Source organism: Tachyglossus aculeatus, chromosome 1 (genome assembly GCF_015852505.1).
Source record: "Tachyglossus aculeatus isolate mTacAcu1 chromosome 1, mTacAcu1.pri, whole genome shotgun sequence".
Lineage (NCBI taxonomy): Eukaryota > Metazoa > Chordata > Mammalia > Monotremata > Tachyglossidae > Tachyglossus > Tachyglossus aculeatus.
In genome coordinates this window covers 55,810,836-55,834,065 of record NC_052066.1, presented here as the reverse complement: position 1 = coordinate 55,834,065, position 23,230 = coordinate 55,810,836, and the positions used below count along the sequence as shown (strand labels likewise).

At 41.2% G+C, this 23,230-nt stretch overlaps 1 protein-coding gene across 6 annotated transcripts in view; it reads right to left on the bottom strand.

Moving 5' to 3' along the window:
- TBL1XR1 (TBL1X receptor 1) overlaps positions 1 to 23,230 on the bottom strand; it is a 231,323-nt gene that overhangs the window by 16,086 nt on the left and 192,007 nt on the right. For 5 of the 6 annotated variants that reach the window (XM_038762492.1, XM_038755677.1, XM_038769483.1 and 2 more), the window contains 8 exons: positions 19,278 to 19,380; positions 10,540 to 10,685; positions 8,057 to 8,279; positions 5,416 to 5,563; positions 3,422 to 3,563; positions 2,188 to 2,251; positions 1,996 to 2,093; positions 547 to 607 (listed from right to left, as the gene is read on the bottom strand). In XM_038762492.1, coding sequence (XP_038618420.1) covers positions 547 to 607; positions 1,996 to 2,093; positions 2,188 to 2,251; positions 3,422 to 3,563; positions 5,416 to 5,563; positions 8,057 to 8,279; positions 10,540 to 10,685; positions 19,278 to 19,335 — 940 coding nt within the window. In that variant the 5' untranslated portion in view covers positions 19,336 to 19,380. The remainder of the gene's footprint in view (positions 1 to 546; positions 608 to 1,995; positions 2,094 to 2,187; positions 2,252 to 3,421; positions 3,564 to 5,415; positions 5,564 to 8,056; positions 8,280 to 10,539; positions 10,686 to 19,277; positions 19,381 to 23,230) is intronic. The other variant, XM_038744104.1, reaches the window with a different exon arrangement.

Here is a 23,230-nt window from a genome sequence, read left to right as displayed (position 1 = left end):
CATATCAACTGAGAATGTATCTACCAAGCATTATATTGTACTCACTCTCCCAAGTGCTCAGTACAGTACTCTTGCACACAGTAAGTGCTTAGTAAGTAAAATTGATTGATTGCAGATTATATCACAGTTCATGGAGGGGGGAAGCACCTTAACATTTTGGGACATTTGTTTTATGAAATCTTTGCGTGCTGAGATTTTGAGAACTCCAAATGGTAATCAGTGCCTTAGCAGCATGGCCTAATGGAACATGGCCCTATGAGTCAGAGGACTTGGCGTTTACCCTGGCGTTTACACTTGCCTGTGTGGCTTTGGGACGGTCACTTTAACTTCTCTGGGGCTCAGTTTCCTCATCTGTAAAATGGCGATGAAATAACTGTGCTCCCTCCCCATAATCCTGTGAGTCCCACATGGGACAGGGATTGCATCTGACCTGTCTTTCTTGTACCTATCCAGCGCTTTAGTTCAATATCTGGCACACTATAAACACTTTACACACATCACAATTATGTTTCATTATTATTACTAGCATGCTAAAGAAACGCTTACCAGAATGAAAAGGAAATTGCTGTTTCGCTTCACCAGTATGTGCATCCCAAATAATTGTGGTCTTTAAACAAAGAATAAAAAAATTGGGTTTGAAAATGAAGAAATATTTGTAAGACTCACAAACTGCACTCAAATTATACTTTAAGAATACCATTTGTATTAGACTTAAGATTGTAAGAACTATAAAATGCCACTATGAGGTCGATCAAGGACTGTCCTAGTCCAATATTCCATCTCCAATACTAGGGCTGATGATGATGGCGGCAGACTGATAAAAAAATGCACTGGTTGCCTTCCACAAAAATATTTATTTTATCCCGAGGGTTAGGGTGGTACAATCTAACATGCCCCACTTTAAGTCGAGTAAATCCCTTGGACCTCTCACCCATAAAGTTACGTAAATTCCTCTTGAATTTATTGATGTTTCTGACCTGTGTAACTTCCAAGACCATTTGCTCGGCATCTACTACGGATGGAGCACTCTACTAAGCCTTAGGAAAGTACACCAGGAGTACATCAGTACTTACCTATCAAGCAGACACTCCTCACCTTCGGCTTTAAGCACTCAATCTGCTTCCCTCTCTCCTATCAATTCTCACTCTCCCACCGCACCTCAGCCCACATACTTTGCTCCTAATTTATCTCTCATCACCTCACCCTAATTCTCCCTTCCTCCTCCATCAGTTATGCACATGAGTCTGTTTTCCCTAAGCATTTAGGTACCAACCACCCCTACGGTTCCTTGGCAGCACTTGTATTTATCCTTAATCTCGAATGCCTCCTCTACCTCTACTTTATTTTAATCATCCACTAGACTGTAAGATCCTTGAGGGTAGGAATCGTGTCTCCTTACTTGGCAGTAGTCTACCAATTGCTCAGTAGAGTGCTTAATAATAACTAATATTGATTAGAGTATAAAAAACACTTTCCTAATTAGTAGGGATTTCCCATCCACTTCTGTGAATTAGCTGAGTATTGACCTAAGATTTCTTAGGTAAGATGGAGGGGTACTAGCGAAACCAGCTTAAGAAATACAATACTTAGGATAGCATCCTTTAATACACAGCCTGAAGTGACCATATGAATAAGAACCTGAGTGTCACAAATGTTTTTTACCACAGTAGGACAATGATCAGCTTCCTATAAAAAAAGGTGGCAATCTACCTGAGAGTGAGATAAGGAAAAGCTAAAACCTGCAGTACGCGAGTGTTTCCATTAATTACTTCACAGTAGTTAGTCTCTCAGCTCTTAGCGTCAGCAGTGAACAGAAATAACAAATAGAAACCTTATATTGGAATGGATGTGTGGAAAATCCAAATTCAACAGTGTTTTCCAAATAATAACCTAATAATTTTTCTTCATACACATACACTGCTTGTCCCAGAATCCTTTATTATCTAAAGGTTTACCTTTGTAGGCTGTACAGTAGTTAGTGAAAAGGTATCTCACCTTGTCCACTCCTGCACTCAGGATGAAATTTCCTTTTTTGTTCCATTTTAATGCAAAGATAGGGCCTTTGTGTTGCCCCAATGTGCTAGCAAGATTGCCTGAAATTGAAATAAAGAACACGTCTAATTATTAAAATGTTTGAAATTCATAACAAAGGACAGCTTGCTTTAGTAAAAAAAATACTTCATTTACCATCTTTAGTCCATATCCTGGCAAATCCATCATATGACCCCGTTGCTAGAAGTGTCCCTTCACTCTGTTGGTGGAAATGTATTTTTCTCAATTATAAAAAGTAGAATTTACATTCACATTGTAAGAAAACTACACAGTACAATTAAACTATTTAGAAAATAGATACGCATATTTAATAAAAAGATAAAAAATTAACATCATAGCCTATTATATTGTTACACTTTAATCAATCAATCAATCAATCAATCGTATTTATTGAGCGCTTACTATGTGCAGAGCACTGTACTAAGCGCTTGGGAAGTACAAATTCCTTTAATGATACTTTAATGGTACTTTAATGGTACTTTAATGATAGGAAATCATTTGTCCTCATTTCAGCCATCTTAGCATTGCTCGGAATAAGATAAATATAAGCCAATAATAATATCAGTGACACAGGGAAATGAATTGTTTTAAAGCATAAAAATCTATCAGAAGAGATAAAAATTACGTTTAATTCCCATGCTCTTTGATTTTCAGGTAACCGCTGTCTTTTTATTTGTTCTCTATTTCTACCAGTTTATGTAATAATAATGACATGTGGATATTTTTAATTTGCTGTAAAAAAGGAAAAAAAATCCTTCTCTCAATAATGTGGTGCTCAAAATTACTAAAAACTGCTTCTGAGGTATTTTAATTATGGTATCTACTAAGAGTTTCCTCTAGATAAAGGCAAATCAGAGCAGATTCGCTCTGCCTTTATCCCACACGGAACATTCTCCCCAAAACCCAGGAAACTGAAGCCCAGAGAGGTTAAGTGAATTTGCTAAAGTCCCACAGCAAGGGCCACCTCCAGAGATGTAGCCGCCCACATCCTTACTAGCACAAATCTCAAATCAGTGTTTCAAATCCTTGATGCCCTCTCTCTGAGCTGGCTAGACAATATTTCCTCGTGAGAAGACAGGCGGTTCTAAGTACGGTCAGTTCTCCGATAACACGGGTGCCGCGTTCCCGATGAGTAGCGAAAGTTTGTGCTGGAGTTCACACGATGTGGCCGGTAACTTGTGCAGGGACACAAACGTTTCTTCTTCTGCCACAGACGCATGCGGTGGGAAGAATGTTTCCTAACAATCTACCAGGCGCCTATCAGAAACAGATAGCCAAACTACGAGTTCTGGTGGAGCTCAGGGCACGTAATTTCCTCCTGGATACATCACCAACAAGTTACAACCCACTTCGGCTTGTTGATACGTACATTCCAATCGAGGGACGTCACATCTTTGTTGCTTGGAACATCTTGTCCTCCTTCTCGTATACAGTGTCGGAGTACTAACTGCGTGGAACCACTGGTGCTGTTTTCACTGAGATTCCATATCCGTGCTGTGGAATCTCCGGATCTGCGGAACATGCAAAATCATCACTGTCATCATCATCAATCGTATTTATTGAGCGCTTACTATGTGCAGAGCACTGTACTAAGCGCTTGGGAAGCACAAATTGGCAACATATAGAGACAGTCCCTACCCAACAGTGGGCTCACAGTCTAAAAGGGGAAGACAGAGAACAAAACCAAACATACTAACAAAATAAAAAAAAATCATTATTAGCAGGCTGATCATTATCCCGCTGATCACTATCGTCAAAGTTTTGAGGAAGTGTCTTGTGCTTTGCAAAGCAATGTTCCAGGTCCGGGGGGAAATTCAGTACAAACTAATAAGCGCTTACTACAGTGCTCTGCACACAGTAGGCACTCAACAAATACAACTGAATGAATGAAATGGCTCCTAGTCTCGTGGAGTTTATACCATAAAGGGGTAAGTGGGAGCAACCCTCAAAAGACTGCATAATTCTCAAAAAATGTTTTCAGAGCCATCAGGACACAGTGATAGATACAAAAAAGTCACCACAATCCACGTGAAAATAGTGCTTCAGAGTAAACAAAGATTCCCGCCAGGTTGGGGTCTCAATTAATCAAATTTTGTCAGGTTATATGAAAAAGACTTAAATTCAACTTTTACTCGTGATTCCTACAGGCATGGAGGTATGGATATCATCTCTTGGAGGAGAGGAAAAGGAATTTTGTGAGGCCACAGTTTTCAGACTTTGACTTGGGCACTGGAACCTTGGATGGTGGAGTACTGCAGGGATAGTAGCAATATAGTAGCATTAATTATTGAGTTCCCACTGGGAGCAATGCACTCAACTAAGCATCTGGGACATAAAAACCAAAAAGTGACCCATTCTCTGCCAAAAAGGAACTTAAGCTCTGACAAGAGACAGCCATAAAAAATCCCCCAAAACATTCACACAGGCTAGTCAAAATTATAAGTGAATTTACAATACAAACAGTGCTCCCTTACATGACTCAGACAAGCAGCGTGGCTCAGTGGAAAGAGCACGGGCTTTGGAGTCAGAGTTCATGGGTTCAAATCCCGGCTCTGCCAATTGTCAGCTGTCAGCTGTTTGACTTTGGGCAAGTCACTTAACTTCTCTGTGCCTCAGTTACCTCATCTGTAAAATGGGGATGAAGACTGTGAGCCCCCCCATGGGACAACCTGATCGCCTTGTAACCTCCCCAGCGCTTAGAACAGTGTTTTGCACATAGTAAGCGCTTAATAAATGACATTATTATTATTATTATTATTATTATTATTATTATTATTATGACTGGCCAGTACTCTTTACACTCCTTGAAGCAATGGGAGAGGGTGGGGAGGAGCCCAGTTTTCATTTCGGAAAGAGCACGGGCTTTGGAGTCAGTGGTCAGGGGTTCAAATCCCAGCTCTGCCAATTGTCAGCTGCGGGACTTTGGGCACGTCACTTCACTTCACTGTGCCTCAGTTACCTCATCTGTAAAATGGGGACTGACTGTGAGCCCCCCATGGAACAACCTGATACCTTGTAGCCTCCCCAGCACTTAGAACAGTGCTGTGCACATAGTAAGCGCTTAATAAATGCCATCATCATCATTTCCTGGGTGGTGGGGTTATAGGATACGTGGTTTTTATGCCATATTGCTTAAAAAATCCTCACTCCATTATGGTGATAGAGTCCATATTATATTAGCTATTTCGATACGCCAGTGTCACAAGCAGCATCTGGTAAAACAGGACAATTAAAGTGAATATGGCTGATCTCGGAGTGTCCAGAACAAAATTTTCAAGGACCCGAGGCAAGTATTTCCAATATTTTCAGTGTTAACTGAGGTACCGATATGTAACTTGTGGTTTCACTTAGATGAAAACGTACCCTGATGCCAGAAGGTCACTGACTGGGTTCCAGGCACAGATGAATACTTCAGATTCATGGCCACGCAACACAACCGCTTTGTTAGGAGGTATTTCTACGTCTCCGTCCACTTCCATCATATCTGAATGGTTATCTGAATCATGGGAAACAATAATAGAAAAACAGTGGATTTTAATACTACAAATTTAAACAGCAAAATCAGGAGATAATCATCTTCGTGATAAAAACATTGCATTAAACTCAAATTACGTTTCCCAGGAAAATCAAATCTGTTACCATCAATGGCATTTACTGAACCCTCACGTGTGCAGACCACTGTACTTAAGCACATGGGTGAATGTAACAGGGGAGGCAGACGTGATCCCTGCCTTTGAGGATCTTCTAATCTAGCAAAGGAGATGACATTAAAATGAACGAATGAAAAAGGAACAGTGTATCAGGATATGCATCTAAATACTGGGGAGGGTGGGGTGAATATCTAAGTGTTTAGAGGGTAAGGGCAGGGGTGAACAGATGATACAAAAGGAGGTAGCAGAATACTACGTGGAGATGAGAGATAAGTCAGGGCAGGCTTCCTGGAGGAGATTCATTTCCACAGAGATCTGAAGATGAGGATTGATCTATCTGATGTCAAAATGGGAGGGGAAGATTCCAGGTAGAAGGGAGGGTGTGAGTAAAGGTTTGGTGGCTATAGGGATGAAATCAAGACACAATGAGTAGGTTGGTGTTAAAGGAGCACCGCGTGTGGGCTGGGGTACAGTGGAAGATGAGTAAGGACAATCAGTCCATCAATCAATTGCATTTATTGAGCAAAGCACTGCACTATGCGCTTCGGAGAGTACAATATAACAAATTTGGTGGACATGTTCCCTACCCTCAGTGAGCTTACAATTTAGACAGAGTGACAGATATTTACATAAATGCATTACACATATGAACATAAGCGCTGTGGGGCTGAGGAAAGGGTGAATAAAGGGTGTAAATCCAAGTACAAGGACACTGCAGGAGGGAGTGGGAGAAGAGGGAATGAGGGCTTAGTCAAGGAAGGCCTCTTGGAAGAGATGTGCCTTCAATAAGGATTTGAAGGTGGGGAAAGTGGTCCTCTGTCATATATGAAGAGTAAAGGCAGTCCAGACCAGAGGCAGGAGGTGGGTGTGAGGTCGGTGGCGAGATAAATGAGATAGAGATACAATGCGAAGGTTAAAGGAGGAGCAAAGTGTGCAGGCTGGGTTGCAGTAGGAAAGCAGGGAGGTAAGATAGGAAGGGGCAAGGTGATTGAGTGCTTTAAAGCTGATGGTAAGGAGCCTCTCTCTGATGTGGAGGTGGATGGGCAACCACTGGCGGTTCTTAAGGAGTGGGGAAACATGGCCTGACCTCCTTCGTAGAAAAATGATCCAGGAAGCAGAGTGAAGTATGATCTGGAGTGGGGAGAGAAAGGAGGCAGGGATAGATGGGTGAAGATAGAAGACAGAAGGGTGAGAGCTGTCTGAGTGCCAGATGGAGGGCAATCATTGGTGGTTTTTGAGGTGCGGGGAGATATGTGCTGAAAGACTTTTTTAGAAAATCGATTCAGGCAGCAGTGTGAAATAGACTGAAGGGGGCAGAGGCTGGAGGCAATGAAGTCAGCAAAGAGGCTGATGTCAGGATGCTGTCAGGATGCTGACGCGTTACCTTGATATCTAGGTAATTCATTAATATTAAGGTTAAATTTCAATAACTAATGGCTGACTCCATCCTTAACCCTATTTTTAAAACAGCTAAGTACTGTCGGTCTTACTTAAGAGATACACCCTCGTAACTATTACCGGCCATTCACGATACTACCAACTTAAAGGCATTCGTAAAAACTTTCAGTTGACTAAACAGCCATTATTTTGTTACCTTTGCAATTTGTATTAGAAAAGGCAGCAATTACGTAAAAAGTGAATTCTAATTTTTCAGATAATTTCAACTGCCCAGCACTGCGATCACCATCCCCACAATGCTGACAAGACGCCGCACATTTTTGAGTTAATTTAGGACAAATCTCAACCATTCTTTGTTTTTACCAGTAGGGGCTGCTAATATCATTCTTATACCACTTTAGAATAAGTGGCTGGTTTGATTTCCTGTGGTTAGAGCTTGCTGTTAACAAGCATTACATTTTTTTTAATTTATATACACACCAGTCTAAAAATAGTTTACAGTGATAGTATATTTCTTACAGGATAAAATTTTACAAAGTCTAATCCACATATATAACAAATGGAATAAGGCGGGGAATCAGAGCTCTATATGAAAAACAGATAAAATTGGCTGCTATTTAGCCTCCAAGTTTATACAACTAATACACTGAAAATATTTCCCTTATTGACTAGGGAACTGACTAGGTTCACCAAAGAATGGTCAAATTCCTAGTCAAATAATTCCTAATCAAAGAATTGACTAGGCTCACCAGACGTTTCCACATCTAGAGAAAGAGTGATTTTTTTTTTTAGGGAAAAAGCTCGTATTTGGAGATTAAGCCTAAAGCCTAAAATGCTTAATTTTTCGATATTTAAATCACTCAAAATTTTTGATGCAGTGTAGAGATGAGTCAGACTGTCAAAGGGCAAGGACTGTCAGGCTGCAACACAGTGAAGATCTTTTTCAGCTAGCTTACTTGCTATAGTGTGTGCTCCATTCTCTTCTCCATTTGCCGTATTTTCTCCATTTTTTGCAGATCCTTGTTGGTTTGCTGCCGCTGCAGCAGCTGCCGCCGCTGCCGCTTGTTGTTGCGCGAGTTTATCTCTATAGGCTTGTTGTCTTGTTTGTACCACATCAGGCATCACTGCATCGATCAGCGACAGAGACTCTATTGGCCTCCCATCAAACAAGGTACCATCCTATTATCGAAAAGATGCAGGGATGGAGGAAAGACAACCATTAATGTCTATCATTATTTTCACCACCATCATTATTACTAATAGCAATACTAACAATTATAATAATGAGGGTACTGGTTAAGTGCTTATACTATATGTCCAGCACTGGACTAGATACAAGATTTTCATGGGGTTCACAGTCGAAGTAGGAGGGAGAACAGGTACTGAATCCCCATTTTGCAGATGAGGGAAGTGAGGTACAGAAGGTAAGTGACTTGCCCAAGGTCAACAAACAGGTATCTGGCAGAGAGGCAGGATTAGATCCCAGGTCCTCTGATTTCCAGGCCCATGCTTTTTCCACCAAATCATGCTGCTTCTTTACATTAGCATGTCTCGAGAAAACACAGAGGAAACACTACTTAAGGGGGTGACGGGAGGCAGGGGGAAAGAGATCAGGTTGGTGAGAACCTCAAACACAATTCACTCCTTCCCATATATCGGGATTTATTATTTTTTTATGGCATTTATTAAGCACTTACTATGTGCAAAGTCCTGTTCTAAGCGCTGGGGGTGGATACAAGGTGATCAGGTTGTCTCACATGGGGCTCACAATCTTAATCCCCATTTTCCAGATGAGGTAACTGAGGCCCAGAGAAGTTAAGTGACTTGCCCAGAGTCACACAGCTGACAAGTGGCAGAGCCGGCATTTGAACCCAGGACCTCTGATTCCAAAGCCCGTGCTCTTTGATCATACATAAGAACATCCAACATGGGCAAAAAAATAGCCCCGCAATGTACTCGCTGAATTAGGGCACTAACAGAGCCAGGCTGAGGCATTGCTGACATGCTCCGCTCCCGGTGACTACGTCACAAGGTTGTCAACTTTCTTTCAGGAAGCTGTCGACTCCCTGGGAGTGGTTCTAATGTGAGAAGAGGATTTGAGAGGGGAGCAAAGGGAGGGATTTGCCTCTTTTGCCATCCCAGAAGGTACGTTGGTGTACCCTTTGGGGACAGAAAGGGAGAATTAGTACAATTGTTCCCAGAGTTAGACAATTTTCCCTGCGGGTAACAGTGGATGCATATCAGATACAACTTATCCAAAGAAGCTTGTTCAGGGCAGCCACCGTCAACTTCTGCCACATATAATTTGAGGTCCAGATGCTCGAACTAATTTTTAATGATGGAGCCATCATATCCTTATTTTTGATTACAATTTCAAATGCAACCGATGCTGCTTAAAATCAAAGTAGGTGGTCCAAAGCCATGACCATAGCGTAGATACTCCACCATGTTAACTGTTCTTCACCGGTGCTTCATATCAAAGTCATACGTACATTATAACTTCAAAAATAGGGTAAAGGTTTTAAAAAATACATTTTGATCTCAAATGCAAATCAAAACCAGTGTCTCTGTGGCTTACTATGGTCTTCCAAAATCATTTTCTTATGGGAAGTAAAGTTCTTTCCAATTTCACTTCTGCAAGGTTTGTTTCACACATTTCAGTTGAGACACACTGTGGAGTTTTGTGGATCAAATTTAAACAAATAAACTCACTCACCTTCAGGTTAGACTGGAAAGTCTTCCATCACTCATCAAGCTTACACAACCTCAACTACTAAGATAAATCATCTTAGTATACACAAAGGGGTGTGAGAAGCCAACATACATCTATTTACCCCTAAAACTCGACACTATTTTTTGTAATCTTTTAGAGTAATAACCCGGAAATGTTTGCCAAACTTCTCAGACCTCATTTTTAGGGTCTACACAGAAGAGTCAAACACTAAGAGGTGCCAGCAATCTTGGAGCGACGGCTTGAGTGAAGAAAACAAGCAGCATGCCGGATGCTAACTCGGGTCCTGGAATGAGTTTCCAAATTTGAAGACGTCCTAGTTCGATGTCAGATTCTTTGCCACCGTAATGTATTATTCAAGAGCCTGGTCTCAATCTTTTCAAATCTATGCATGAATGGTACATATCTTAAAAAGAAATGCCTTTTTTCTTCATTACACTTTAAATGTGTAATAGGGGGAAAACACCCCAGAGGACGGACCCTCCGGTGCGGAGTCGGGACATCAAGTTTGGTGTTGTGTGACTGCATTGGGTGGAACCCTACAGTTTTGTCACTCCATTCTGGTTCCACCAGCGGAGTCAACGCGCACCCTGGCAGGGAGGAATCTGGAGTAAAAGTAAATAAATAGGATATGCAGAAAGAAATACAGTACTGCAAATGGAACATAAAATATACAGAAAGTTGCTGTCTGAACCAAGACTTCCATACCTCATTAATACTGACTTCCGCCTCTACATACTGCAGACCTTTCTGGATGATGGAAATCAAAGCAGCAGGTGGAACCAGGGCACCGTTTATATTAGACTGGCTGATATGGCTTTCTATACCAAAGGTAAATGCTGAATGAGAAAACCCTAAAAACAAAGAAAACACGTTCAGAATTGCTCTGCTGATACATAACATTAAAATGAAATTCCACATATCACTAGATGACGACCGACACAGACTGAACAGCAAAAAAAAAAAAACGATTTAAGTTTTAAGACCACAGCTACGAGTTCCTATAAAAAGTCAAGTGGTTTTGTACTTGAGGAAATAATTGGATTATACTGAAGATTCCTTTCAACTATTTTCCCTGTTGTGCCTCCAAATGGATCTGAGGGCAAAGATAGAATTTGACATCCCAGCCCAACCTAACCTGACAATCTTGGCAAGGGTGAGTCCTGTCTGTCTAACCTTAAATTTTAACAAGCAGCGGTTTCGGCCACTGGAAATGGCTCTTTGGAAGCAGACTGCAAATAGCAACAACAGGGTTTCTCTCTCAGCTTCAGCAACAGGAAGGGTAAAGCCATTTAAAAGTCTGAACAAAGAAGAACATTATCTGGCACTAAACACTCAGCAGGAGATAAAGCCAGAACAAAGACCATAGAGCCAACGTGTATTTAACCTGCCTTTTTTTTAAATGGTATTTGTTAAGCGTTTACTATGTGTCAAGCACTGTTCTAAGCACTGCGGTAGGGATGAGCTACATCAGGTGCTCTCGGTCTTAATCCCCATTCTATCTTAAATCCTATTTTACAGATGAGGGAACTGAGGCCCAGGGAAGTGAAGTGACTTCCCCAAAGTCACGTAGCAGACAAATGAAGGAGTCAGGATTAGAACCCAGAACCCACTGACTCCCAGGTTTGTGCTCTATCCATTAAGCCATGCTGCTTCTCTGCCCACAACCCTGCAGTAGGCAGGCAGCAGGAGTAAAGGGCAGGTTGGAGGTGGGGAAGGGGAAGATTTGGCAAAAGGGGGTTCCCTAAACCGGGTCCAAATCCAACTCTTTGCCTGCCGGGCACAGCTCAGTTGTTCTAGGCCTTAGTCCAGGCTTCAGCCCACGCCAAGCTCAACCTTGAGGGACTTAAGATTGGAAAGCAAAATCCGATTACTTCCTAATCCTAAACAAATGTGGTACTTGACTACTCACTACCTCACCTCCTCTCTCCCTTCTCTTCAGTCTATTTTCCCCACTGACCCTCACGTTTACTCCCTCTGGCCTGAAGCCATGGTCTCGCTGATGTTTTTCCATTCCTCCCAATAAACAAGGCTACAGCCCTCTCCCCTACTAGTCCAAGTCTTCTCCTTCTGTGGTCAACTCCTGCAAAAACATAAAAAAATTAAAAAAAGAACTGTCCCAAAGTAGGCAAGAGTGACAGAAAACTGAACTCCATCTTTCCTTGGGCAAGCCTCAAGGAAATCTCTTTACCCAGAATTCTTCGCAGCTGCAACTCAAGTTAATATAGGAAAAACAGACTCATATATATATGTATGATTAAATCTATGTATATATATCTATACATACAGGTATATATCGTGCATATGAATGATCATTTTTTTTTGGTGAGTGGCTGCTTTGGGCATATAGCAATGTGCGCTCCGGAGGACATTATCTCCTTTTCACCCCTTGGGAATGCAATACACGCTAATTAAATTGAATCTGGGGTCGATAGGGCAATGCGGTGAAAAATATTTCAAAAGTAGTGGATGCCACATTTTAGGCTGCAGTGCACTCACTATTTCAAGACGCCCCACCTTATGACCTCATCCAACTCCCTTTTACCACTCATCTGATCAGATCTGCCTTAGACTCTACGCCTAATTGATAGTCCTGAGAATACTGGAGTGGGCCTGGGCGAACTCACCAGCCAAGTCTACTGGTATTAAAACAACCCTTGGGGGCTTGACAAGGGTCCAGGGATAGGTCTGAAGACAGCAGAGTGAAGTTGTGTCACTGGGTCACTCGACCAAGACTGATTTCCTCCGGTTATTTTCAGCTTCAGGTTTCTTGGCTGCGGTCCGGAGCCACTGGAAGGGAGTCACGGATGGAGCTATTTTCGCCTAGAGTCCTGGAGCCACCCAGGTCTGCTCCAGTTTACTCTGGTCTCCTGCCGGACCCAGGATTTAAGGCAGAGCCTGGTCCTTTGGGTGGTGGAAGGGAGCTAAATTACGCCTTTATCATCTCCATGGTTGGCTGACTTGAAACTAGGCAACTATTCTAATAAACTCTTATCACTTGAAGACATAAGCACCACAAACGCCAGTTTCATAAAAGGGAGTAAAATTATAAAAGCAATCGATATAAAATCTCCTGTGAGCAGGGAATGTGCCTATTTATTGCACTGTACTCTTCCAAGAGCTTAGTACAGTGCACTGCCCTCAGTAAATAACACCTATAGATGGATTTACTGAAACCAGGCCCTCATTCTGGGAATGCTAATAATAATCATATTGGTACTTAGTAATCTTATTATTATTACTATTATTAAGTACCGTCAAGTCGCTTCCAATTCATAGAGACTCCATGGATGTACTCTCTCCAGAACGTCCTGTTGTCTGCCATAATCTGCAACCTTTCTAATGGTTCTTCTGTTATCGTTGTTATGGTCTCTATCCATCTAGCTGCTGGTCTGCCTCTTCCACGTTTTCCTGGACCTTTCCTAGCATTAGTGCCTTCTCCAGAGAATTAGACCTCCTGATTATTTGTCCAAAATATGTTAATCTAAGTCGAGTTATTTGGCCTTCCAAAGACCACTCTGGTTTAATTTGCTCCAAAATCCGTTTGTTTGTTTTTTTGGGCAGTTCATGGTATTCGCAAAAGCCTTCTGCAACACGACATTTCTAAAGAATCAATATTCTTTCTATCCCGTTTTTTCCACTGTCCAGCTTTCAGGATCCATACACTGTCACTGGAAATCCCACAGAGTTGCTCATTTGTATTTTTGTGGCAACTTTCATCAGCACATTTCATGACTTTTTCCAGGCTCTTTATAGCAAGTCTTCCCACCACTTATCATCAGCATATTTCTTGGCTACTAGTTCCTTTATTATTATCAATCCCAGGAGAGAAAAATTGTCAACTATTTCAATTTCAGTATATGCCAAATGTTGGGGTAGTTACAAGAGAATTAAATTGGACTCAGTCCCTGTCCCATATGATGATTCTTCATTAAATAAATTTGTTCTACTAGACTGTAAGCTCATTGTGGGCAGGGAGTGTGTCTACCAACTCTGTTATATTGTACTCTCCTAAGCACTTAGTATGGTGCTCTGCACAAAGTAGGCACTTCACAAATACCATTGATTGACTGCTCTTCTACGCTTCAGAAGGTCTTTGAAATATTGAAGACAACTTTCTGCCACCAACTGACAATTTCATTGTAACAGAAGAATCTGGTAGATTCACAAGAGATGGCAGTAATTATGGGACCAAGGAAAAAAAAAGAAGAAAATTAGTTTTGTAATGAATGGCAGCAGTGGGGCTTGGTTAGTTCTTGTTTTAAACAAGGCAAATAAATCCCCAAAAGAGTGGCAGTCAAGAGTTCAGATTCAAAGACCGATATGACACTCCTCCAAGAGAAAATATAAATTCACGAATGGTGAAACCAGAGAGAGTAACTCACAGTTGAAGACATGCTAAGAAATGAAATGAGTGAGGCAAACCCAGAACAGTCTTCTAATGAACAAACTGCTAACTCAGTTAATAAAATCCAAAGCAGTCATGCACACTAGAGGTTTATCACTAAGACAATCAAAAGAAATTACGAAAGAGGGAACTAAAAGGTATTACGATAGGTAAAGTCCACATTTTAGGTGCTTTCCATATTCTTTTGCATAAGGAGAACAATTACTAACTTCGTATTAGATACTGAAACCTGAAACTAACCTAATTATACCTTGCTTGACTCTCCTGTCCTCAACCCACTGCTCCCATTTTGATCCCAACTTGGCAGCCTCGTTTCTTATCTCCCAACCTCCTGCCTCTCCCCACTTCAATCCATATTTCACTCTGCTGCCCGGATTATCTTTCTACAGAAACGCTCTGGGCATTTCAGCCCCCTCCTCAAAAATATCCAGTGGTTGCCTATCAACTTCCGTATCAAGCAAAAACTCCTCACAATTAGCTCTCCATCAACTTGCCCCCTCCTACTTCACCTCCCTTCTCTCCTTCTACAGCCCAGCCCGCACACTGAATGAATGAATGACTTTTCTCACCCCACAAATCTACCACTCTCAGGTCCCCACCTCCAAAGCCCCATCTAAAAATATCACCTCTGAGAGGAATTCCCCAAAGAATCCCCCATCTTCCTGTTCATTTCAAGGCGTCAGCTTTAGTACTCATGTGTATCTTCTGCATATTTAACTTCCTACTTAATTTCTAACATTTGCATCTCTGCTTGCAATCAGAGCCTGATTGTAAAGACGAAGACTGTCTTTCACTTCTGCTGCATGTTTCCCCAAAGCCTAAAGCAGGGCTCTGAAGGCAATAAGGCCTTAAAAATACCAATAATGAAAATTAAATATGATCACTGGGCCCGGGAGGGTTTTAACTGATAAGCATACTGGAAAGGGGGTCAAACTGGGAGCCTGAATGGAAGCTTCAATCCGGCACTGAATAGCCACCCTAATTTTGGGGAAGATACGAGTGCCAAATCACCCCAAGCCCCCTCTGTTCAACTCTAACCCTGGAAATGCAGCAATAATCAGGTGTAAGCACCTTGTGAGCTGGCCACATTTCACTTCATTATTCTGTATTTCCAAGCACTTAATTCATTGCACCACTCCAAGTAGGCACTCAATACATAATAAAACTAGCTGCTAGTGCTAATTAGCAAAGTGCGGGGAAGACAGGGTCTTCATGTTAAACAGGGCAATCACAAAGTATATAAGAAAAGTACCAGTGGGCAAGCTCTCAAGAGTACCGGGCCATAAAATAATTACATATTAAACAGTCTCTTTAAAACTCAAGAGCCAGTCTATAAAAAGAGCAATCCACTAAATTCCCCCCCCCCCCAGAATTCAAAAAAGACAAAGACGTATCCCAATTCAGGTGAAGACAAAGGCTATTATAATTGTACAGGTACTCAAGTAGAAAAAGCTTATCAAAGGTGTAATTATATTAAAATGAGGCTGATTTTTTGAATGACAAATTTAAAAAATTAAAGTACCATATACATATTTAGAAAAGTGCACCTCCACATGTCCAACTGGTTGGTAAAAAAAAAATACTTTATAGATCTATTAACCGAATAATTATCCACATAACAACATATAATGGTGTTCCCTGATCTTTTTGAATTAAGGGAACAGTCCTAACCCAGAGTCAGAGGACCAGGCATGTGGATATCCTCTCCCAACACAGGCAGTGTGGTCTAGTGTCAGAATCAATCGATCAATCAATCGTATTTATTGAGCGCTTACTATGTGCAGAGCACTGTACTAAGCGCTTGGGAAGTACAAATTGGATCAATCAATGGAATTTACTGAGCACTCAGGTGCACAGCACTGTACTTAACACTTGAGAAAGTAGCATAAAACAGAGTTAACCTAAGACTGAGGGGGTGGGTGGAGAGGTCAGAAGTCCCAGGTACTAGTCCTGACTCCACCTTTGCCAGTTGTGTGACCTTGGGCAAGGCATTTAACATCTCTGTGTCTGTTCCCTCATCTGTAAAGTGGGGAGAAAACACCGGTACTTACTCTTCAGGCTGTGAGCCCAGTGTGGCATAGGGACTGCATCCAATCTGATTAACTTGTATCCACCCAGGCTCTTGGTACACACTAAGCACTTGGCAAAGGAAGTGCTTGGCACACATAACAGTAACTGCTTACAACCTCACCAAAAGCCCTCGGGAGTTTGGGGAGCAGGGCAAAGGCCTTGCGATTTGTAGCGACACATTCCCCAACTCCAAAACCTGGTGGTTATTCTCACTATTCATTCACTCATTCATTCAAGGGTATTTATTGAGCGCTTACTGTGGGCAAAGCACTGTACTAAGTGCTTGGGAAAGGACAATACAATAAATAGGCTCATTCCCTGCCCAGAACGAGCTTACAGCTACCTTTCCTTCATCACATCCTCAAATTCGTCTGCTTTCATTGCTACTGCTCATATGTGACCTCTCTTTATCCTACATAAAATCCAACAGAATCTGGCTGTCCATTCCTTATTCACCTTTTCCTTCCATTCCCTCCTACGGACGGCCACCGGAGACGTTCATTCATTCATTCAATTGTATTTATTGAGTGCTTACTGTGTGCAGAGCACTGTACTAAGCACTTGGGAAGTACAAGTCGGCAACATATATTGTTTTGACCATTCAATCCATTAGCAGAAAGCCAGTAAGATCTCCCCATCCTCCCCAACATGGTGTGTCAATTCCCGACCATTCATACTAAATCTAACTTCTAGACTGTAAGGTCCCTTATGGGCAGGGAACACATCTACCAACTCTGCTGTACCCTCCTAAGTGTTTACTACAGTGCTCTGCATACAATAAGCACTTAGAACAGTGCTTTGCACATAGTAAGCGCTTAATAAATGTCATTATTAATAAGCACTTGATCAGTACCACTGATGGATGGATTTTCTACATTATCTGCTTCAGGCAGGCATTGCATGTGCCCTCTGCAAATGCCTCCTTTTCCACTAGATGCTCATCAGGCTGTTTTCTCCTATTTCATGAGAATGCTCTCTTTCCTTCATTTTAGGCATTATTCTATCTTTGTAGGCTCTGTTCAAAATCCATCCCCTCCAGAGTGGCTCTCCTGCTCTCGATTCACAGGCAACCTATCAGTATAAATTGAGTTGAACCTCTAAGCTGAGGCGCTTGAGTTGGAACTGCATACCTTTACATGGTGACATTAGTCTTTTAGACTAATTAGTCTAGATTAGTCTTTTAGACTGTGAGCCCACTGTTGGGTAGGGACTGTCTCTATATGTTGCCAACTTGTACCTCCCAAGCTCTTAGTACAGTGCTCTGCACACAGTAAGCGCTCAATAAATACGATTGATTAGTACCTCTGTAATGGCTAAAGCTGCTTAAAAAGTTCACTGTCACAGTGGAAATAGCGCAGGCCTGGGAGCCAGAAGTCATGGGTTCTAATCCCGGCTCTGCCACTTATCAGCTGTGTGACTTTGGGCAAGTCACTTCACTTCTCTGGGCCTCAGTTACCTCATCTGGAAAATGGGGATTGAGACTGTGAGTCCCATGTAGGACAATCTTATTAACTTGTATCCCCCCCGGCGCTTAGAACAGTGCTTGGCACATAGTACCTGCTCTGCACATAGTAAGCGCTTAAAAAATGCCATCCAAAAAAAAGTAAGTGCTTAACAAATACCAAAATTATTATTATTATTATTATAAAAAACTGATACTGAGAACTGACTTAAAACAGGAAATGAAGATGGGCATTCCAACGGGCTTCTTATTGTCCCCTATCGTCTATATATCTCTGTCTCTATCTATACAGAGTAATATAATACTATATATAATATATACAGATACAGATATAGAGTAGCATATATAAATATTTGGAGTTGAAAGCATACTGTTTGATACTGCAATGCTGTCTTTGGGCAGGGAATGCTTCTACCCACTCTGTTATATTGCACTCTCCCAAATGCTTAGTACAGTACTCTGCACACAGGAAGTGCTCAGTAAATACAACTGGTTGCCAAATGCTAAAATAAAGAACAGGGCTGTAAAGCACAAAATACATACGTAGATGTAGATACATCTATATATATCGGCACACATCAAAGTCAGTAAGCACCACACATTTACAGATAAATTCACATTTCTCTCCTATCATTATAACCATCTAGAATGTACCATGTGAATAGAAACCATTTACAGGAGGGGTCCCTCTAAAATGGAAATAAAGAACACGATAACACCCGGAAAATATCACACCTTTAGGAACTTTTTGGTAACTTTTTCACTCTTGATTTACCAAACTATTTGTGGGTGATTTGGAGATGTGGAAAAAAAGCAAATCACGGTTATTCAACCAGCAAAATGGAAACTGTTGCATGTGAAGGACAACTCTCCATCTCTCAGCATATGTTCATTACTTTTCCTTCACTAAACTGAAAGGTTCTCTAAGTCAATCCATATTGATCACGTTTAATCCATATTACATGCATTCCTTGGCGCATACGCCAGAGTGCCACGTAACCAGTGACTCAATAAATGTGGGCCAATGGCCATGAATAAAAATTACCGAAACAATGATGACGGCTCTATGGAATGCTTCAATTATTTAGCTACTAACCACATCCCAAAATCCCACTGAATATCAGCAAAATCTGCAAAAGCTCTAGTATTTGTGGAAGATGACATTTTGGTGGCAAGTACACCAGTCTGGAAACATCGCCCTCTCTACACTGTAAGCTCCTTGTGGGCAGGGAATGTCCCTGTTTTATTGTTGCATTGTACTCACCCAAACGCTCAGTCCAGTGCTCGGCACACAGTGCTCAATAAATACAACTGAGTGAATGCATTTGAATGAACTATCTCTGCATCTGAAATCATTGCAGAGTTATGATCATGCAGTTTACAATCTGAAAACTGCAGTCGAGGTATCTGAGGTAACAAACAAAGTCAATAGGTGTGCGGGTTAAAGAGAGTTCATTTCAAGGCTATCAAAAACATGAGGCCTCTTCCCTTCATAAGAGTACTCACCTGACTCTTGCAAGTATCTATATACCAAGAAGTTGACCTCATCACTGCTTATACTCATCTTTATTCTTACTTAAATCATGAGGTCACAACACAGGATAGAACCCTAAAAATGAAACAAAGTTAATTAAATATCTTCTCAAAATACAGTCCATGGCATAACACTGAAAATATCATTTGATTTCACTGAATAACATAAAGCAAATATATGCCATTTTATTAAGACAATCTTTGACATAAAGATATGTTATTTTAGAAGTTAATTTAATCATATAATTGTATTACCAAGCCATATATGTTTAAATTTCATTCAGTACAACAGCATGGGGACACCTGCTTGAAATAATGATAAAACTTTCAACTATGTTCCTTAAAGGCTGAATGGGTACTGTTTTATTTAAAGTTTACATTAGAGTAGAATTCCAATAGCACAAGAAAGGACACCTCTTCCCTTTCTTGTTATAGTTCGGTGAAACTTGTTTTGCCAAGTCAGAAAATATGGTAACCTTTAAAATTAGACTTAAATGTTAGTTTTAGGCTAAATGGACGCTTAGCAGTCTCAGCCTGGTTCTGAAGCCTGATTTAGCAAGGTTAACACAGTTCATATTTCAGAAACATTCATATCAGTAATGGATTCAGAAAGATCAGGACTGAAAGTGCATTAGCACGAATATGTAAGGTGAACTCGCAATAGCACAAAAACAAAACTCTTGGGTTAGGAAAGCTTCAATAATACTCCATTAGTTTCATATTAAACATAAGGATGATGGAACACAAGCAAAAGCAAGATACTTCTATAGAGGCATTATTTCGCTTTATTTGTTCACCCTGGTATTATAGAAACAGGAAAGAATTACATTAGTTTCCTCAGGAAGGATCCCCCCAGCACTGTCTGAAAATGTGGATGGCCCAACTATTTCCCTAAATTTGTTATCAAGCTCTATGGATGCAATAGTGCATTTTCGGGAGGCACAACCTGAATGTTCAGGTGTAAAGGACAGAGTATATTTTAAATTGAAAAGTTAAAGTTATTCACACAAAATATCACAGTGGCACAATATCCAACATATCCTTGAAAAGATTATCAAGAAAGAATACCAACAATCATTCCACCTGGTTTGAAACGAAATGTTTTATTCACATCATCACTCAGGTTCTGTAAGAAAAACGACCTCCCCACTGCAAGTTCGGGAGAGTGAGATCTTGCTCCTCTCAACGTATATGAAGAGGATGAAGTACACATGTACGTTCCAGTTCTTTAATCACAAAGTGCTGTTCAAACCCTGATCAGAAAACTTCTTGTTCAGCTGATTATATGATCATTACTCAGTATCAATCAATAGTATTGATCAGGCATTTAGTCCAAACATAGAGCTGCACTGAGTGCTTGGGAGAGAACAAGATAATTCAGCTCCTTCCCTGGACTGTAAGCTCCTTGTGGACAGGGAACGTGCATGCCAATCCTGTTATGATTAGTACAGTGCTCTGCACACAGTAAGTACTCAATAAATACCACTAATTGATCACTACCCTCATGGAACATACAACTAGACAAGCATTACAATTTCTATGTAGGCGGAAGCAACAAAATGTGAAGAAATGTATTTGAGTGCTTTGCGGGTATGAGGGAGAGTAAGCACCCAAGTGCCTTCCCCACAGCACCGGTATATATGTATATATGTTTGTACATATTTATTACTCTATTTATTTATTTATCTTACTTGTACATATCTATTCTATTTATTTTATTTTGTTAGTATGTTTGGTTTTTTTCTCTGTCTCCCCCTTCTAGACTGCGAGCCCGCTGTTGGGTAGGGACTGTCTCTATGTGTTGCCGACTTGTACTTCCCAAGCGCTTAGTACAGTGCTCTGCACACAGTAAGCGCTCAATAAATACGATTGATTGATTGATTAAAGTGATGCAGAAATGATGTAGTGGCACTGGAGGGGGAGATGAAAAATTCATCAGGGAAGGGGTTCTGGAGGAAATATGATTTGAAAATGGCTTTGAAGAAGGGGAGAGCAGTGGTCTGCCGGCTGTTAAGAGGGAGAAAGCTCTAAGCAAGAAATAAGCAAGAGGTTCAATGAGAGAGACACAAAAATGGAACACAATGAGCATGTGGGCTTGAAGGGGATGACGCGTGCCAGCTGGGTTGTAGAAGGTGGGGTGGGGGGGAGGGTAATAGTGGGGAGAGAGTTGATTGAGTGCCTTAAAATCGATGGTCAGGAGTTTCTGCTTGGTACAGAGTGGAATGGGCAACAACTGGCCTTTTTGGGAGGATTTTGAGGCCTGGAGATACATGTGTAAAACAATATTTTAGAAAAATAATTTAGGCAGTAGAGTGCAATATAGTCTGGAGAGGGGAGAGGCCAGAGGCAAGGAGGTCTGTGAGGATGCTAATCGGTAGTCAAACTGAGCTATGACAAATTCTTGGAATTGTGCTTCACGGCAGTCTGGATGGAGAGGAAGGGCCATTTCTGGAGATGTTATGAAGAAAGAACAGATAGGATTTAGTGACTGACTATGTGGATTGATAGAAAGAGGTGGGGGGAGGAGGAGAGGGGAGGAAGGAGAAAGCGGAGTCAAGGCTAGTGCCAAGGCTGCAGTCTTGCCAGATGAAAGGATGGTGGTGCTGGCAGCAGTGATGGGAACGTTAGGAAAGGAGAGGGTTTGGGAGGAAGATGAGGAGTTCAATTTGGACATGTTGAGCTTTGAGGTGAGAAGAGAAGCAGCGTGGCTCAGTGGAAGGAGCACGGGCTTTGGAGTCAGAGGTCACGGGTTCAAATTCCGGCTCCGCCAATTGTCAGCTGTGTGATTTTGGGCAAGTCACTTCACTTCTCTGTGCCTCAGTTACCTATCTGTAAAATGGGGATTAAGACTGTGAGCCCCCCCATGGGACAACCTGATCACCTTGTAACCTCCCCAGCGCTTAGAATAGTGCTTTGCACTTAGTAAGCGCTTAATAAATGCCATTATTATTATTATTATTGAGGTGTCAGCAGCACATCCTTGTAGAGATGTCCTGTAGGCTGAACAAATGTGAGACTGCAGAGACGGAGAAAAGTTGGAGCTAGTGAGGTAGATCTGGGTGTCAACCACAAAGAAATGGTAACTGAAACTAGGAGAGCAGAAGATCTTGTCAAAGGAGTGGCTGTATACTGAGGAGAGGACATATCGATTTCTAGAATTTCAGCTTGGGAATCAGCCAAGTTGTTACACTTAGCCAGGAAGGGTATGGAAACGTGTATAAAAGTTTAGTTCTCTGGCAACTGTGCACAATCTCTTGATTCAAAACATGATCTGAGTCTAGGATCTCCTAAAATGTCTAGAAATAAATCTACTAACAAACAAATTCAAACTCAATTATACAGAATTCACAGGACAACAGTCATTTAGGTGTATCAGTATTCAGAAAAATTGTGTTTTCCTGTTTTCAGTTTCATTTTATCGTTTGAACATCAGCTATAAAAATATTAAAGGAGTTGAGAGTCCCAGTGATAGTTTTGATTTGCACACTTCTTTTGGCAGTGAGAATTACATATGAACTAAAATACCCCTTTTATATCTAAAATGAGATATGCAATCCAGCACTCCACCCTCACTCGTACTATAGCATCCCTTTCAGTAGACAGTGTTCCCCACCTTCTTAAAGGAAACATTTGAAGATGAGAAATATGATACGTAAAGGTCTGGATTTACCAGACAAAAAAGCACGGGTATCTAGTTAAACACTGAAAAGTTTGTTTACTTCTTTTCCATAAACCTGAAGAGTTTTAATAGCTCTGATTATGGATAAGGCAGTGCTCTCAACTGCAAAATCTCTCTCTTCAAGACGTCAACAATTAAATGCAGGCGATAAACAAATTTTCAAATGTATTATACAATTTACATTTCCATATAAATTCTGGTACCTTCCAGTACTCATTTCCCTCCTCTGCCACACCATCCTAAAGGG